General features: G+C 42.3%; 1 protein-coding gene across 1 annotated transcript in view; it reads right to left on the minus strand.

The window, feature by feature from the left end:
- The window catches only part of syne1a (spectrin repeat containing, nuclear envelope 1a), a 102,905-nt gene extending 96,971 nt beyond the window's left edge, over positions 1-5,934 (minus strand). The window contains exons 1-2 of the mRNA XM_084030258.1: positions 5,733-5,934; positions 3,369-3,430 (exon numbers count right to left, since the gene is read on the minus strand). Of these exons, the coding sequence (XP_083886384.1) occupies positions 3,369-3,430; positions 5,733-5,877 (207 nt within the window). The 5' untranslated portion in view covers positions 5,878-5,934. The remainder of the gene's footprint in view (positions 1-3,368; positions 3,431-5,732) is intronic.
- Between the last annotated feature and the right edge of the window lie 10,082 nt (positions 5,935-16,016).

Consider the following 16,016-nt stretch of genomic DNA (forward strand, 5'->3'; position numbering starts at 1 on the left):
TAGAAGACTGAAGGGGTTCATTTGAATTGCAATACATCCAGTTTGAAGGAACAATTGACACCAGATGCCTTTTGTCCAAATCTTGTCAAAGCTTAATTTATTTAAATTTCATTTGTATGTGAAAGCAACACTGTGAATAACTTTAACTTGTCAGATCACAGTAAATTACATTATACTTTGGCAAAATCAAGCACATTATGGCATTTTTTTTGCTATTTAATACTAAACACAAAGTTTTTAAGAATTAATTGTGATGGCAACATGAATGTGCCAAATGTCACCCGTTATGGAGAATTATCATTCTAAACCACAGATGGGGAAGCTAGCTGACAGGTTGGAAAAATGAAAAATTCTGAAGAAATTATGGAATTCATTGAAAACATCTTTGCAGCTAAATTGGCTGAGGCAAAAACCATGCACCGTGATGTGCTGGGTTTGTGTACATGTGTGTATGTCATCCACTCAATCCCCCTCTTGCCCCACTGAAGAGAGAAGGGGGAGCAGAGATGTAAACACCGAAGTGGAGCGGGTAGCTTCACTTAACTGCTGCTGTAATCTCTAAGAACACTTGGTTCACTGATCACTGCACTGAAACGTTAGCCTGGAAAATGCCTGAGCGACGATGAGACCTCAGCCGCGCACAACGGTCACTTGGTAATTAAGCTTTAACCTTCTCAGAAAGGATTTGTCAAAATGGAAACTTGGGGCTCGCTCAATTAATTCTCCCCCCCTTGTCACTCCACTGCATTGCAGGGTGCAACTTTAAAGCCTGATGCTCAGATCAGAACCCAAACTAATATCCCCAAATATATTATAAATGTAATTTTGGGGTCCAAACAAATCGTACTGCCCTGCTGCTCTGTTACAGTTCGTACCTATGGTCCATAACTGGTGACTTAATCCCGTGAACTACTCCCGAGTAATGAGAGTCATTAATCGTCTGTATAAATTACCAGCTCCAATACATCCTCTCATAGAAACTCTTTGTCAGAGCTCATAAGACTTCTTTTGTTATACCTGTGGAGTGGAAAGGGAAAGGGGGAGGGGAGTGATAGTGAAACGAAGCCCTCATGCTATGTCTCAACTCACCTAACGATTAATCACATACCTTTAGGCGCTGAATTAAAGACCTGTGATAACTGGAGTGGCCTAATAATCTGCATAGCCAAAGGCGAGATCTATCCTTCTGAGAGCGAAGCTTAACCAACTGCTAAAGTTCTCTTCCCTCCCTCTATCCTCCTGTCTGCCTCACATATGTTTTGTCTCTTTAAATAGGTCTTTGAAGAGTATTTACACATGTGAATTTCCACTAGTTTACCAAAGGACATCTTTTAAAAAAAGCACCTCCTGATTACAACATATCCTCCACACCCACTGAGTTGACCTTTACCCCCTACACATCACAAAGCGTTCCGATAATTTACCAAGCTGCCATGACGACCAAGACACGCTTAAGACACATATAGGCCAATCATTGTCACTATGGTAACATCAGGCGTCAGGTGAAAGGGTAAACAGTTTCATGATGGTCGAGGAGGAGGGCAACTAATTTGAGAGAAGCGTGGGGCAATACTGTTATCTCTTCTGATGGACCTGTGGGATACTATCACTAATCTATTGTTTGGTTGAATTGGTTAATTAAAGTGCATTTAAATGGAATTCAAATGAAATTTCCCAGATCAGTGTCTTATTTATGTACCACGTATTGAGCTATCAGTTTTGGGATTGCATTTTAAGTTAAAATTTCTTCTATACTTCATTCAGAGCATTTAAAACTAATGGGAATGTAAGGAGAAGTAGTCTACCTGAGATTATTAAGTCACTCTTTCTCTATTGTGAGGTGTAAATTCGGAATTTTTAAATTAAAAGAATAGTAAGACATTCTGATGCTGTCTTTTTTTTTTTGGCCAAACACTAGAAACAGGAATGAGCTAATCTGGCAGTCTGTAACAAAAATCCTCCTGATACCTCTTAAGGTCACCAATTAGCATGTTGTGTCTTGTTTGTTTCTTCAGCACAAAAAACAAGCGAAAATTTGACACAGGGTTTTACGGCTTATGTGCCAGACTATTTCTTGGCTTAGAGCAGCTGCCAGGCAACCAAAAGAGAGTCCAGCCAAGAAATAGTTTGGGCCATAATCTCCCATAATACATTGTAATTGTATTTTTTAGACTTCGGTTTTTATATGGATTATTGAGATGTTGAATTAGTAAGCATTAAATTCCCGCCTTTTTCAGTGCCGAGCTTAACTGCTGGATCCATCGTCATATTAACCATGCAGATGTGGCAATGGTAATTATTTTCTCTAACTTTTGGGAAGACAATGAATAAGTGCAATTTCCAAAATGGATCACTATATTAATACATTTGGGGATCTCATCATCTTTCCCTAATCACTAAAACCCCAACATTTTCAGTGACCATGATACAGACTGTGTGTCTCCTCCATAGCGTCAAAATGACTGAAATAAACTGCGTGCTTACCTAAATGTTATTAAAAATTAAGGGCATTTAAGTATTGGACTGTGTGTAATTTTCTGCTGGCACGGTCGTGAGACATGATATTTAATATTACGTCAAGGTCTATTCCCTCCTGAGTGCTTTTCAAATGAATTTTCTGCTCCATGTCACCCTGGTTCAAGGCCTCCGCAGCTGTCGTAATCACATAGGAAACCTTGAAAGCAGCATTGCAGATTGAAATAACACTTAATTGTGTTGCACCATGCAATATTTGCCTTGTACACCCATTCCTGACACACTATTCAGGCAGTAATGGGTTAATGTGGAGTCATATTATACAAAAATGATGGCCCCTCAGCATGCAGCAGCATCAAGTGTATTTGTTTAGTATAAGTGACCGATATACTGGTTTCGAAGCTCCTTGAGGAGGAAAATAAAAGGCAATCTCAAACTTAAACTCTTATCCTGAACAATCTAAATTGGCCCATATTGAGATAGAGAGCTTACAGGTTATTAAGACTTAAATTATTGACAGTAGCTTGCAGGGAAAAATGATACACAGTGTATAAACTGCTCCAATGTAAAAGTGATAATTAGAGTGAGAGTAAATCCTTGCTACAAGCTATATGAAATTGGAGAAACACAAAGGAATATGAAAGGCATGCAAGAATGACTGTGTGTGTGGTCTTAGCTGGCACAGTCAATCACATGACCAGCTCCACAGTGTGTTTGGGAAATGGAACAAATGTCACGGAGAGCACAGCGAACAGAGTACAGAAGAGAAAAGTGATTGGAAGTGGAAACGCAGTGATATGGGTACGTTTTCAATCCTCTGGCCAGCACCCGTGTTTGTGTACAGGGACACACAATGCTGGCCGCAGCAGTGGGAATCAACCAGACTCTCTTACCTTTGCCAAGTGGGAATTGATCCATTTTGTGAACGTCCTCTTCTGCACAGCCTCCTGCTCGTCTGTAAATCAGAGCCCAGAGCGTCACTATCAGTCTCATGCAATAACAAACAAAGAGGGGTAAAAACACAACCTTCTCATTGTCTATTGTTCTGAGAGTTAATTGGGTTTTCAGAGCAGGATGGCAACTCTAATTAACTTTTATATTATTACTGTCTGTCTGATGTGTCTGAACTCAGTCACACCAGATCACATCTTACACTGATGTGGTGAGAAACGGCATTTGACATTTAAAGATGACATTTTCTCTAGCTGGACTCCTCATAGTGTGGACAGAAAATCCTGCTCTCAAAAATGCCCTTTAGATGATAGAAGGGCAGTGGTTCTTCTTATATGATGACTGGTATCTCTGCCAAGATCTATAGGAGGGTATTATTCATTTCTGACCACAGTTCAAACATGCGATCCGTTGCCACGCCACTTACACATACGCTTAAAGCCAACCTTATCCAAATGCACTGATTTACCTACATATAAGGCAGGACATTGTTTGTGGGGGCTACAGTGATAATGCTCATTTAGCAAAAAGGCACAATCAATAGCATAGATGTCAGCTGACAATGCCCCCTAAAAAGGCCACTTAACTTAAATGAGGATAAGACATAAATCAAGCCATATCTCTCACAAGCAAGCATCATTCACATACAAACTCACCCACACACACGAATTGTATACGTTCTGCAGGCTTTTTAGAATAAAATACTGCATTGCTGCTGTAATCTCTCCTTCCCGATTCCCCTTTGACAGCAAAATTATTTGTTGCTTGCAGCCCATGCAATAACAATTGGGACTTCTGTGAAGGTTACATCTGTAATCGACAAATGCATGTGCAGCTCTCACATAAATCCCATTATAATGTACACAAACTAAATGTATAGTCTCCCTGGGACCTTAAGGACCCAATCATGTACAGTGAGTGGCACAGGTTACAATGTCTTATTTCTCTCTCCCGTCTGCGCCATAGAGCAATATCCTCGAGATAAGCATGTTATCAGCGAAGAGAGGACGTCTGACACAGTGCTTTCCTCTACCTTAATGAAATATGCTGACGGTTTGATTACACTGAAGTTGGTTAGTGTGTCACTAGGTACAGTGGGCAGACATGAACAGTTAGGAGTATGTGCGCATCAGAGAGGTGGGGGGGGAGGGAGGGGCGTTCATACATAATGCAGATACATTCATGCAAAGTCATACGTGCCACTGAGCAGGTCCCCGTTCTATGTATTAATCTTTTGATTGGGTCCGGGAGTAATCAAATATTGATGGGCGGTAGTATTGGATGAGAATAAGAAAGATTTAGCCCCCCACATCCTGGAGCAGGAACATGTGTGACAGAGAACATATCTGCACAAGCGTGGTGCCAGCCTCTCAGTCTCAGGGACGAGGTGACTTTCAACTCTGCGCACACACAATCGCACTTAAACGTGCGCGCACACACACACACAGAATCACATTCTTTCAATATCACAAAGGGAAATAATCGTCCTCAGCAACCCAGCCTCTCAGCGCCGTTTTAACACACTTGATTACCTTCCCTGCTAGTGTTAGTCTGTATCATCATTAGTCTCATCCGCAGCCCCTGAGTTCCCACTTTGATCCCCCACAGTGAAGATGACCTTAATGAAATATCATTAAAATCTAGTTTGTTGTCTCAGAGGCTGTGTCTACAGACAAATTGTGAAGCAACCATTCAAACCATTCTCTGTTTTGCTAATTTCTGAAAGGACAGGTAGGTGATGTGACAACAAATAAATCCAAAGAAACATTATGGTAATCACTCTTGCAATCTAATCTAATCTATCAGTGAGACAGAATGCTGAATGCATAGTATCCCTATACAGATGAGCAGACAGGAGGACCACCACATGGTAAAACAGAGAGAAAGATAAGAAATCAAACATTTTGACAGTCTACCCGCTGTGCTGTGAAACATGCAGTGAGCTGATCATCTGCTGGGTATGCTTGCTTTACCTGCTGCAGGCTCGGAGCTCAGTAACCTCTGCACACATACTCTGCCAAAGTGGAAACGCCCCCTTCAAATTTTTGCCAATTTCACTTAACACACACCACGTCCACAACCCAAAAAACCTCCCCTGCCAAGAACACTTATAAAGGAAATTACACTGGAAAAATGCTCACACCGACATAAGCACATACAGTCCATACTGCAGCGCCTCCCTAAATCACACAGAGACACGGCATACCCTACCACGCATGCAAAAATATACACACACTTGCCTTCTTTTTCTCACGCTCTCCCTTTCAGTAGGGGACACACATTCATGCACACTCTGTCCCACTTACCGCGGAGGAAGTGGAAGAACCCCGTCACCAGGTTGAGGGATGTGTTCTTTTTTGGGGAGCCTTCGCCCCCTGCTCGTCGTGCCATCTTGTACCCCACACTACGCCTCGATTCCCGCCTGTTTTCATGAGGACGTTGAGAGGACATTCACGTCAACCTCCGGTAGAGGCTATACTTGCCCTTGCTCCTGCCCTTGCTGCCTCTCCCCCTTTTTTGGGGAGGTGTCTTTAAAGACCCCCCTGGAGGACTGGACCTCCCGAGATGACAGTAGTGACACTGTTGCTCTGAGGCAAAGCAATGAAGAAGGTTTCACCCTCCTGTTCTCCTTTGGTCCTGCTGTCTTCTGTCCTGCCCTGCAGTAGCGGACTGCAGACTCAGTCAGTGTTTTTCCTGCCTGTTAAGCAGCTTGGGAGTGTTATTTGAGTGTACGTGTGAGACTGTTTGTGTGTGTGTGTGTGTGTGTGTGTGTGCGTGTGTGTGTGTGTGTGTGTGTGTGTGTGTGTGTGTGTGTGTGTGTGTGTGTGTGTGTGTGCGTGTCTGTGTGAGCGAGAGCAGTGCAGTGCCGGCTTGCCTCAGCATCAATCTTTCTTGCTTAGTCCCTCTCCCTTCTGTCCCTCTCTCTCCCTCTCACACACTCTCCACCGATGTCTTTCCCTCCCACGTTTTTCTCTCTCTCTCTCTCTCTCTCTCTCTTCATTTGGCACTGTGGGCTGCGGGAACAATCCACTTCCCTCCACTGGCCAGCCAATCAGAGTGCGTGGGAATGAGTGATGTCACAGCAGCCCCGTGCTGATGTGGAGAGGGAGAAATGAGTGGTGAGGAGGATGGTGGGTGGGTTGAAGGGGACCGTTTAGCAGGTTACGAGGGGAGGAAGTGTAAGCTCTACTCTGACAGCAACACACACACAGCATTGGGACAGGCGTGCAGGAATTCCCTATGTGTTACTGGCACTCTAATACCCGTCCTATCTCTCTCTCTCTCTCTCTCTCTCTCTCTCTCTCTCTCTCTCTCTCTCTCTCTCTCTCTCTCTCTCTCTCTCTCTCTCTCTCTCTCTCTCTCTCTCTCTCTCTCTCTCTCTCTGATCCACACAGATACCAGGCACTGCTCTGACGCTTGCAGCTTTCTACTCTATAGAGCCTTCAGGAGCAGACTATCACAGGCAGTCATCCTGTCTGATCCGCTACTGTACCATTCAAAAGGGATCTGCTTTTATCTGAAACACTGTCACATACAGTGCATCTGTCTGTGTTCTGCCAGGAAAGGGAGTACTCTATTGAACAGTATACAATAGAGGGGAAGACAATATCTGAGGATAGGTTTGGATGACATAAAGAAGGTAATATACAGTTTATATGTATACAAGTGTCGATAGGCACGTCCATAACAAAAGAAACAATGTTAAGCGTGGTTTAACCTTCATTCACGTGTGTGGTCTATATTGCAGTGCTTGCAAAACCTCAGCATCAAGCCAGGCAAAAAACCCCACTGCAGACAGTAATAGTATTGTTCATCCAATACTCTGAATTTAGCATCTAAAGAGCAACTCCAATCGCAAAGGTTTCTAGAGCTGATACTGCACCTGGATCAGACCAAAACTAACCCAACCCCCTCCACTGCTGCAGTAAAAGTATAGCAGAAAATACTAGTGTTGCAGTACATTCACCTCTTCTCATTTTCATCTGATTATTATCTCTGTTTCTGTCTAACCTATGCTCACTCTTATTCAGTTTCTATTTTCCTCCCCTTTTCCTCCCTTATGCTCTCTAACATTAACACACAAACATGTGCACACACACACTCACACACACACACAGGCTCTGGCAGTGTAAAAAATACTCATCTCTTCTTTGTGTTTTCAGGAAAGCAATATTCAGGCAGAATCGTGTGATGGGTCTTATATTAGCCTTAAAGATGAAAGGACCATTCATCATTTGGTGATTTTCCCTTTTGTTCTTTGGGTTCCCCCCATAAGGGATTTTAATTATGAAAGTCATCAATAACCAATGGCAGCTGTCATCCGCTATCTGTCTGCTGATAATCACACTGCAGACACTTCCTTTAACAGGCTTGAGACCGGCCATCATGGTGCCATCATAAGTCTATTCCACAGTCTTTGAAACAAGTGTCCATTTTACATATCTGTATATACAATATGTTTGCTGTGTATGTCCTTGACTGTGTGGATGTGCTTACAGGTATTGTAGATATTTCAAAGTACTATTGATGCAGTCCCGTTTTTCGTATTTACATATACATTGACTTTACTTGCACCCTCTGGACTACAAAAACAGAATGTCACGCCAATGAAAAGCAGAATCCAAGGGGATATTCACACTGCACACACTCAAAATCCCTACACAACAAAAGTACTGCCAAACTACAGCCAGAGAAAAAGCAATCTATATTTTTTAACATACTGCTGTTTGTGCAAAGATGTAAATACTGGAAGAGATTATATTGACTGATGAGCCCATGCACAATTTGTTCCTTTTCATACCAATCTCCACGTTAAAGGCGATTTGCTGACTGATAAGTCATTCCTGGAGAGATACACTTTCAATTCAGAAGTGTGAAGGAACTATCCAAGGTGCTGAACCCTGTCGATGAGACTCCTGAGATGGAATTTGGTTTAATATAGTAAATTTACAAGGAAGCAACAGAAAATGACTCCAAATAGTCTATTAAAAGAAAACAATATATTTTGGATAATTCTTTAAGTTAGCAGCCGTACAGCAGAAAGTGAACCAGCTGAACTTCCCTGGAGAGATTAACTGCTTAGAAAAACATCCCCGGGACAAAATCAAAACAAGACAGTGAGGATTCATGGGACTTATTTTTTCACCACGGGAGTTGTAGGAAACGCAGGGTGTGCAGGTGCACACACACACACACACAACACACACAGCTGAATGGAGAATCATTTTTTCGTCTACTGTATGTACAAGAAAAAACCAATACACTCCTTTAGGCTTCAGAGCTCAGGAGTATTCCAAGAGAGAGAGGGGGGTGGGGGGTGGTTGGAGGCTTAAAACAGACTGAACCTCAGCTGGTATGGATCCCTAATGGCGCCCCTGGCAGACTTACAAAACACCAGATCCCTCTCTGAGGTTGTGGAGGTTGGACGTGGGTCAGTGCCTGGCGCTCACACAGGTATGTCTGCAGGGTGCAAGGCTTCCTGAGGAGATGAGGAACACCCTTTTTTCAGCCATTTAAAGCAAAACAAACGGCCTCCTGGAGGGTGGAATAATGCTTCTGCTCATATCATATTCTATGCACCCCTAGGATATTTGGGTTTTCTTTCTGAGCAGCCAAGACTTCTTATTTAGCGTCATGGGGATGGTATAGAGACACAGCGCCACCTAGTGGATAAGTAAGGCTTTAAGTAGATGAAGGTCTCTTTGTAAGTTTCTGACTGAAAAAGAAAACAGGAAAAATAAACACGCTTTTCAAATGCAGCCTCCCAAATGACTCTGCACTTGAGCATCTGGGATCTCTCTTAATCTATTAACGACTCCACAACGCACCAGCCATGATTAAGGTCGGTCAAAAATGGACAGGCAAATGTACACAAGGTTACACACTCTGCTGTCAAGTCTTAATTTAGTAATGCATTCATTCATTTATATCATCCTAATATTAATTAAAGTGCTGGAAATTTGTATCCAAAGTACAGTGCCATGAAAGCATGAATAGCTCTGGTGAGAGTCACAATGGCAGTGTCAAAAGCATTGTGCTATATATATATATATATATATAGCCTGTGAGATTTCTCTACATTTCTCGATAATGCATTTTCTTCTGCAGTATAACATTAATGGAACATGCCTGTTAAAACTATAATGCACCAAATGGATGGCTTTGTTGTGTACTGGAGAGGTAGCCTGTAATTGCTCCATACAAATGCATTCACAAGCACACACCCAACCCATGCACACACACATTTGTAATCCACGCAACACAATTTGACAGATTTTGGGGCTTTTCTCCACCTCTATTCCTCCCAACAGCATTTTTATTCACTTTCTGATTCCGGCTCTCCACTTTCCCCCCCAACAATTCCTAATTTAAAAAGACCCTTCTCTGCACTTCCGCCTGAGTCCTTTTGCCCGAACACTCCATAACACCCTCAGCTCATCCACTCAACCCTCACATGCCCATTCAGCCTCTCCATTCGCCATCCCACTTCATTCACTGTACATTTTTACCAATCCCAACATAAGTGCTGAGACGGAAGTCCAAATGCCAACCCATTAGCATAGCTAATTACATTTCAGTAATAATGACACCATATTAAAGAGAGTAAGAAGGGGGGGGAACAAGTCAAAGTGATTATCAAAACAACCCCTTTCCTCTTTCAAGCACCATCACTCCCTTTTCAGGACCAGATGTGCAGAGAAGCCACTTAGTCGGTAACACAAATGTCCAAATATCACAGTGTTCATTAAAGCCAGGCCACTGATACAATCATTTCAGCACCTGCAGTACTGACTGACACACACACACACACACACACACACACACACACACACACACACACACACACACACACACACACACACACGCACACACGGCCTAAAACAGATGAGCATGCCAAAGGTATTTCTAATGTCAAAAGAAACAAATCTAAAATTGAATAAAATCCACAAATATAATATACAATTTGAAATTTAAAATATATAAAGTAATTTTAATTATTAATTAGGTTAATTTTTGACAAGGATCCAGCAGAAAATGAAATACTACGCTTTGGCAAAACAGCGGTACATTGTGTCTTATTGGATTTGAGCTACATTTTTCATCCTTATTTTCAGGGGCTCTTTTATCAGGTAAATACATTCAGCTGAACAAAAGCACGTTTTAACACTATACACAAACAGAATGAACATGCAGCTGATACAAAGCATGTATTCCACCGGAGGCACCAGGGGTCATATCAAAGCACCACTCAGTGGCACTAAGAGCATTAGAGAGACTCAATTTGGCTTTAAAAAAAATATTTTCAGCTAGATGTTTCTCTGTTGCTCTCTCTATGAATGTGTGTGTGATGATTTTGTGCGTGTGATGCTTTGTGTGGTGTGTGTGTGTGTGTGTGTGTGTGTGTGTGTGTGTGTGTGTGTGTGTGTGTGTGTGGGAGTGCAGGAGTGGGTCAGACAGTCTAAGCTCTTTATCCAGGTTCAGTGGCCCGCCACACATTACAGGGACGAGTAAATTGAAAGGACTGGCGTCAGCACACTAAATAAATCACTGTGGCCAGAGCAGTAAATTCAGTTAAGTCCTGTCTTTGCTGTGAAATTTGGGGGGAAAAACTGACTGGAACAGAAGCCAGAATTATCTACAAAATCGTGTTGCACCCAACCAAAGGAGTGAGTTTATTCTTGCAGCTGGCATTTTCTGTCTTATTGAAAGTGAATCTGAAAAAATATACCAATTCTTTTTGCAACCAGCAGATGTATTTATTTTGTTTACCTGAACAACAACCACCTGTCCTGTTGAGTGGTATTCTTTTCCTTCAAATTCCCTAAACATCGCCTGAATGCGAACATTTTCTTATTGAAAATTCTTGAATTATTAAAAGCAGGAAAACAGGGTTTGTTGTGTCAGGTGGCAGGCTGTGTTTTGTCTGCAGTGGGAATCCCTCAGAGAGAGAAAGGGCCCGAGGGGACAGGTGCCAACATGTAGCACAACAGGAAATAATATTTCATAGAAACAGCACCTCCATTGCTTTGTTCCATTGAATGTAAATGAAAAGGGATCACGGATCCCAACCCTCCAGGAACATGGGAACATGGTAATTGAATCCAGAAGCAGTAAACAATGACAAGTAAAGAGCTGAGAAAGTGCAGAGATTATGTACAACATATGCTTGATTGTATTAACAGAATAATAAAATGTGTGATGAAAGGTTCAAATTAGCGTAGGTGTATTCTGAATGTCCACGTGTCTTTTCTGCGAGGGACAGATTATTTGAATAATAATTTAAACTGCTGTGATAAACCCAAACCCATCTGGTGCTCCAAGCAGATTAAAATAAAAGAAGGAAATTACTTCTTTCTCTCCTAACTCAGGTATGGGGAAATCATCACATTATCTGTCCAGCTGACCTCTCAGAGGTCAGGGCATCACACGCTGACCTCTATTTAAAAACCTTAAAGCTAAATGGAGCACCAGAGGCAGAATTCTTTCACTATCCAATCACATTGTTGCGAGTGAAAACGGGACAGAGGTGTCTGTGGGTGTAAGATAAGAGCATGCATGAGTATTACAGAGGGAGGCTGAATGTGTCTTGGGGTCACAAACTGAGGTGTCAGGATTTTTATCTGTGAGGATATTGTTGTGTACGTCCATCAAAACTATCTGATGCCTCACATGTTACAGTATGAGGGAATCAGTGTGGCCCAAAGCTGTAACTTTGCTCCACAGTAATGGTCCACTCTGGGTCAACAGTACTTTACATTGCCTATAAATTGGATCCTGCTGTCAGTTTGATTAAACGCCGCTTGTGTTGCATTAAAGTAAATGTGCCTAAGTTCAGCTAAACAGCACCAGACGTCTAACTTGGCAGAAACACAAACACAGTGATGCCAAAATTAGGTGTAATTTCTTGAGAGAAAAAAGGAATCAATACTGATATATTTGCTGAGCTAAACTAACGTATGAGTGCATTTTGACCTTCAAGAAGGTGTGATCTTTGAAAGAGGGTTGAGATAAAGACAGGCCCACCCTCCATATTGTCTGGGTGGGTCCCACAGTGACCTAATCTCGTGATATGTCACTCAAACCCTCAATGACTGTCAGGTTAAAATAGATTATAATCTGATCTGCAGTAGAAGATGTCACTGAGAAACTAGCATGGATTTAAATACTAAATACCTCTTGGTATACAGCCACATATATACACACACACATATATATATATACACACACACACATGCACACACACACCATGTTATCAAATACAACGTCCTGTTACAGAAACAGAGGCTGAACAAGACATGGCCAATAAGCCCACAGGGCGAATAGAGACTGCTGGCTGTCACACGACTGCCGCTATGGCAACAAGTCATAAACACAATCTGGAAAGACAAGAAGAAGAAGCAGCGGAATAAATAACAACTCATGCTGCAGCTCTATCACACACTGGCCCTACTGCCACAGTTCTGAGGCCACAACAGAGTAATGGCTTCATGTTAATGGTCCGGTGGCCTTGAAGACTCGTTCTGTCTCAGCTAAACTGCTGACTCCCTGTGGTATGACAGAGGGGTGAAAAGGATGCAGCACGGCTATTTTTAACACCAAATGCTCGTTTCGGTGTCTGTGAGCGAGCGCGGGCTCGTGTGTGTGTGTGAAACCGAGGTACCCGGAGCCACAGACGATAAATGGTGGTGTCAGAACTAAACAGGAGGCTGGCATGGCTCAAGGTGACCGTCTGCTTGGTCCTTCCTTGGCTGCAGCCGAACCATAATGTCGCCCCTGGCAACACGATGTCACCCTGGCCCTCTGCCAACCTGAGGACCTGTGCCAATACCCACCAGCAATCAGGAGCTTAAAAACTGGTGTGTGGGATCTCTCTCTCTCTCATTCCTGCTTGTCCAGTGTATTTTCTTTCTATCCTGTTGCCTCTCTCATCGCCATTTCATCCATGAAATAGAATTCTGACCTCTGTTGTGTTTTTTCCTCCTCTTATTCACCTTTCTTCTACAAAATTACATTATGTGCTTATAAAAAGTGGATCATACTGTAGAATTTCTTTAAATGTGCTAATTATGACAATCATAACGCGACATGCAAAGCCTGAAATGATTGAGAAACTCAATCTGTAGCAATCTCCTTATGTATTTAACTCAGCAAAAGCACAATTGCCACCACAGGATTACACACAGCCTACACACGAGTCAAACACTACGAGACTTATCAAACTTGTCGGCCCGATAGAATAGCAGACGGTAAAACCCACAGGCGTAGGTGGGAATGCACGCCTCTGCTGCCCATGACGGAGAAAACAGGTGAGAAATTGAAATAGGAAAAATGTTGCATCGCTTTTTCTCATTAATGAGAGACAACAAAACAGGCAAATACCACAGCATATGGAGGAGTTCAGGCTGGGCGGTGTTCAAAGCGGACTCGCCATTCTCTGCCATATGGTGTCACTAATTGCTGTTTTTTCACTGCGACATAGAGGTACACAAAAAGAGGTGGTTGAAAGAAGAAAAACACAGGCCCAAAACTGGGGCAAAAGTTTTGATTGTTTTGATGTTGCACTGAGTGGTTACTAACAGCTTCCAAAGTGAGCCCGAGGGGAGTTCTTTTCATGGTATCTGGTGATTTGTGGAATGTGGCTAATTTGAGAACATGGTCCTCTTTTGAGAGGAGGAATGAATCTAATCAGGCTTTAAAACACATACAAAATGTTACCTATAGTTAACTCTCAGATGGTAGGAAATTAGATTGCAATCAAATTTTCACCAATAACACATGAAGATAGCACTTCAATATAGCACATTTCTGAACACTTATCCCGCTGGAGACCAGATTACTGCAAACTTGAAAAAAGGAAAATCAAGTTAACCGAACAAAGACATTGGTTTAATTCAGAGATGTGATTTGTCACCAAGCTTGTGACTACCTACAGAAAAACTGCATGATACCAAAGACAAGGAATGCATACTTATGTTATGATATGTTCTCTTTATGCTATGAGCTGCTTTATGTTCAGACGAATAAAAACACAAGTGTCCCTCTTTGATTTTGACAAAACGTCTTGATGATATCATCACAGGTTGAGGGCTTGTCTCCCAGGAGATGGATGCCAACCAGAAGTGTGGCATACACAAAGGAAAGCATATATGGCACGATTCATGGGGGAAAAAAGTAGCTGATGTCCAAGCAAATCCATTGACACCACCGCTGCATGTCAGACTTGTTGTACAGCTCTATTCCAAGCTACGAGCATGCAAATCAGTAGCCTAAACGTTGTGGTTAGGGGACACGTTAAGCATATTGTTAACCCTCATTCCATCCCGTTGTTAGGATAACCAGGGCAACAAGACCTGTCCTAACTGAAATATCTGCATGCCACAAGACATCAGCAATAAAGCAACTGTTGGTTAAAAAAAGACTGGTGTAATTAGATGAGGTAGACAACGAACCACAGGGCACAGAAGAGTATTTTTGGAACAAGCCACACTTGGGACAAAGCTGCATTATTTACAGCGGATGTCATTTACTGCTTAGTAGTGCTAAATGACTTAATTTACTTATGACTATAGATTCCCTATAGATAAAATACTATGCAGCTTCAGGAGTGAATTTTAAAATGTTTTAGAGTAGTGAAATGTATTCTCATACATACATTTTACACCACTGCAGTGTGACAAATTGTCAGATTATCTCCAGATACTACATATAATAATAAATCAAGCCAGTTCTTGCAGTGGAGAGAGAGTTTAAGGGAAAGCTTCTAAAATTAGATCGACTGGAGTACAATTGGGATTCAAAGTGTGCACCCACACCTGCACAGAGTGATGCAGAGGAGTCACATGGCTGGTGATGCTGTTCCCAGCTTGCATAGAAACTGCCACCTCAGAAGCCACACAGGGAGCAGCCATATTGGATCTCAGCTCTGGTGTCACCTGACTTTCCTGCTACTTTGCAAGTATCCATCTGATCCTGTCAGTGAGGGAGATATGACTTTGCCACACAGAGGTGCACTGTTTTACGGTTGAGGATTATGAAACAGCTACGGTACATAGAAGATACACACACACATACACACACACACAGACACACACACACACACACACACACACACAGACACACACACACACACATTATTTGACTTCTAGGAGGGGGAAAAGACTGAATACAAGTTGATATCTACTGCAAATACCGTGTACAAATTAAATAAAAGTTAGAGGAGGGGCAGAGATAAGAGGCTAAGAATTGCTGAAGTTAATGTGTCAGAGGTCAAAAAGTATAAACATATGACTGTAATTCATGCCAAGATTATTGCCACAGAAAGCTATATGTACAGTAGACTGAGGATACAAGGGTCCACAAGAACGAAAAGTCTTCATCCTGTCAGCTTCTCTGCTTTTCTATTGTCTGCTTCCCAGTCTATCCACACACATGTACTCTATGTACACAGACACACACAGCAAACATGCAGCAAGCATGTGCACACTGACAGTGGATTCATAAAAGAGCAATGCAATAATATAATCTCTCACAGGTTGGCTCACTTGATCTCCTTTGCTCTGGTCGTTCCTTTCCCCAAAAACAATGATCAT

This window comes from Eutrigla gurnardus, assembly GCF_963514095.1.
Source record: "Eutrigla gurnardus genome assembly, chromosome: 16".
In the NCBI taxonomy this organism is placed as follows: domain Eukaryota; kingdom Metazoa; phylum Chordata; class Actinopteri; order Perciformes; family Triglidae; genus Eutrigla; species Eutrigla gurnardus.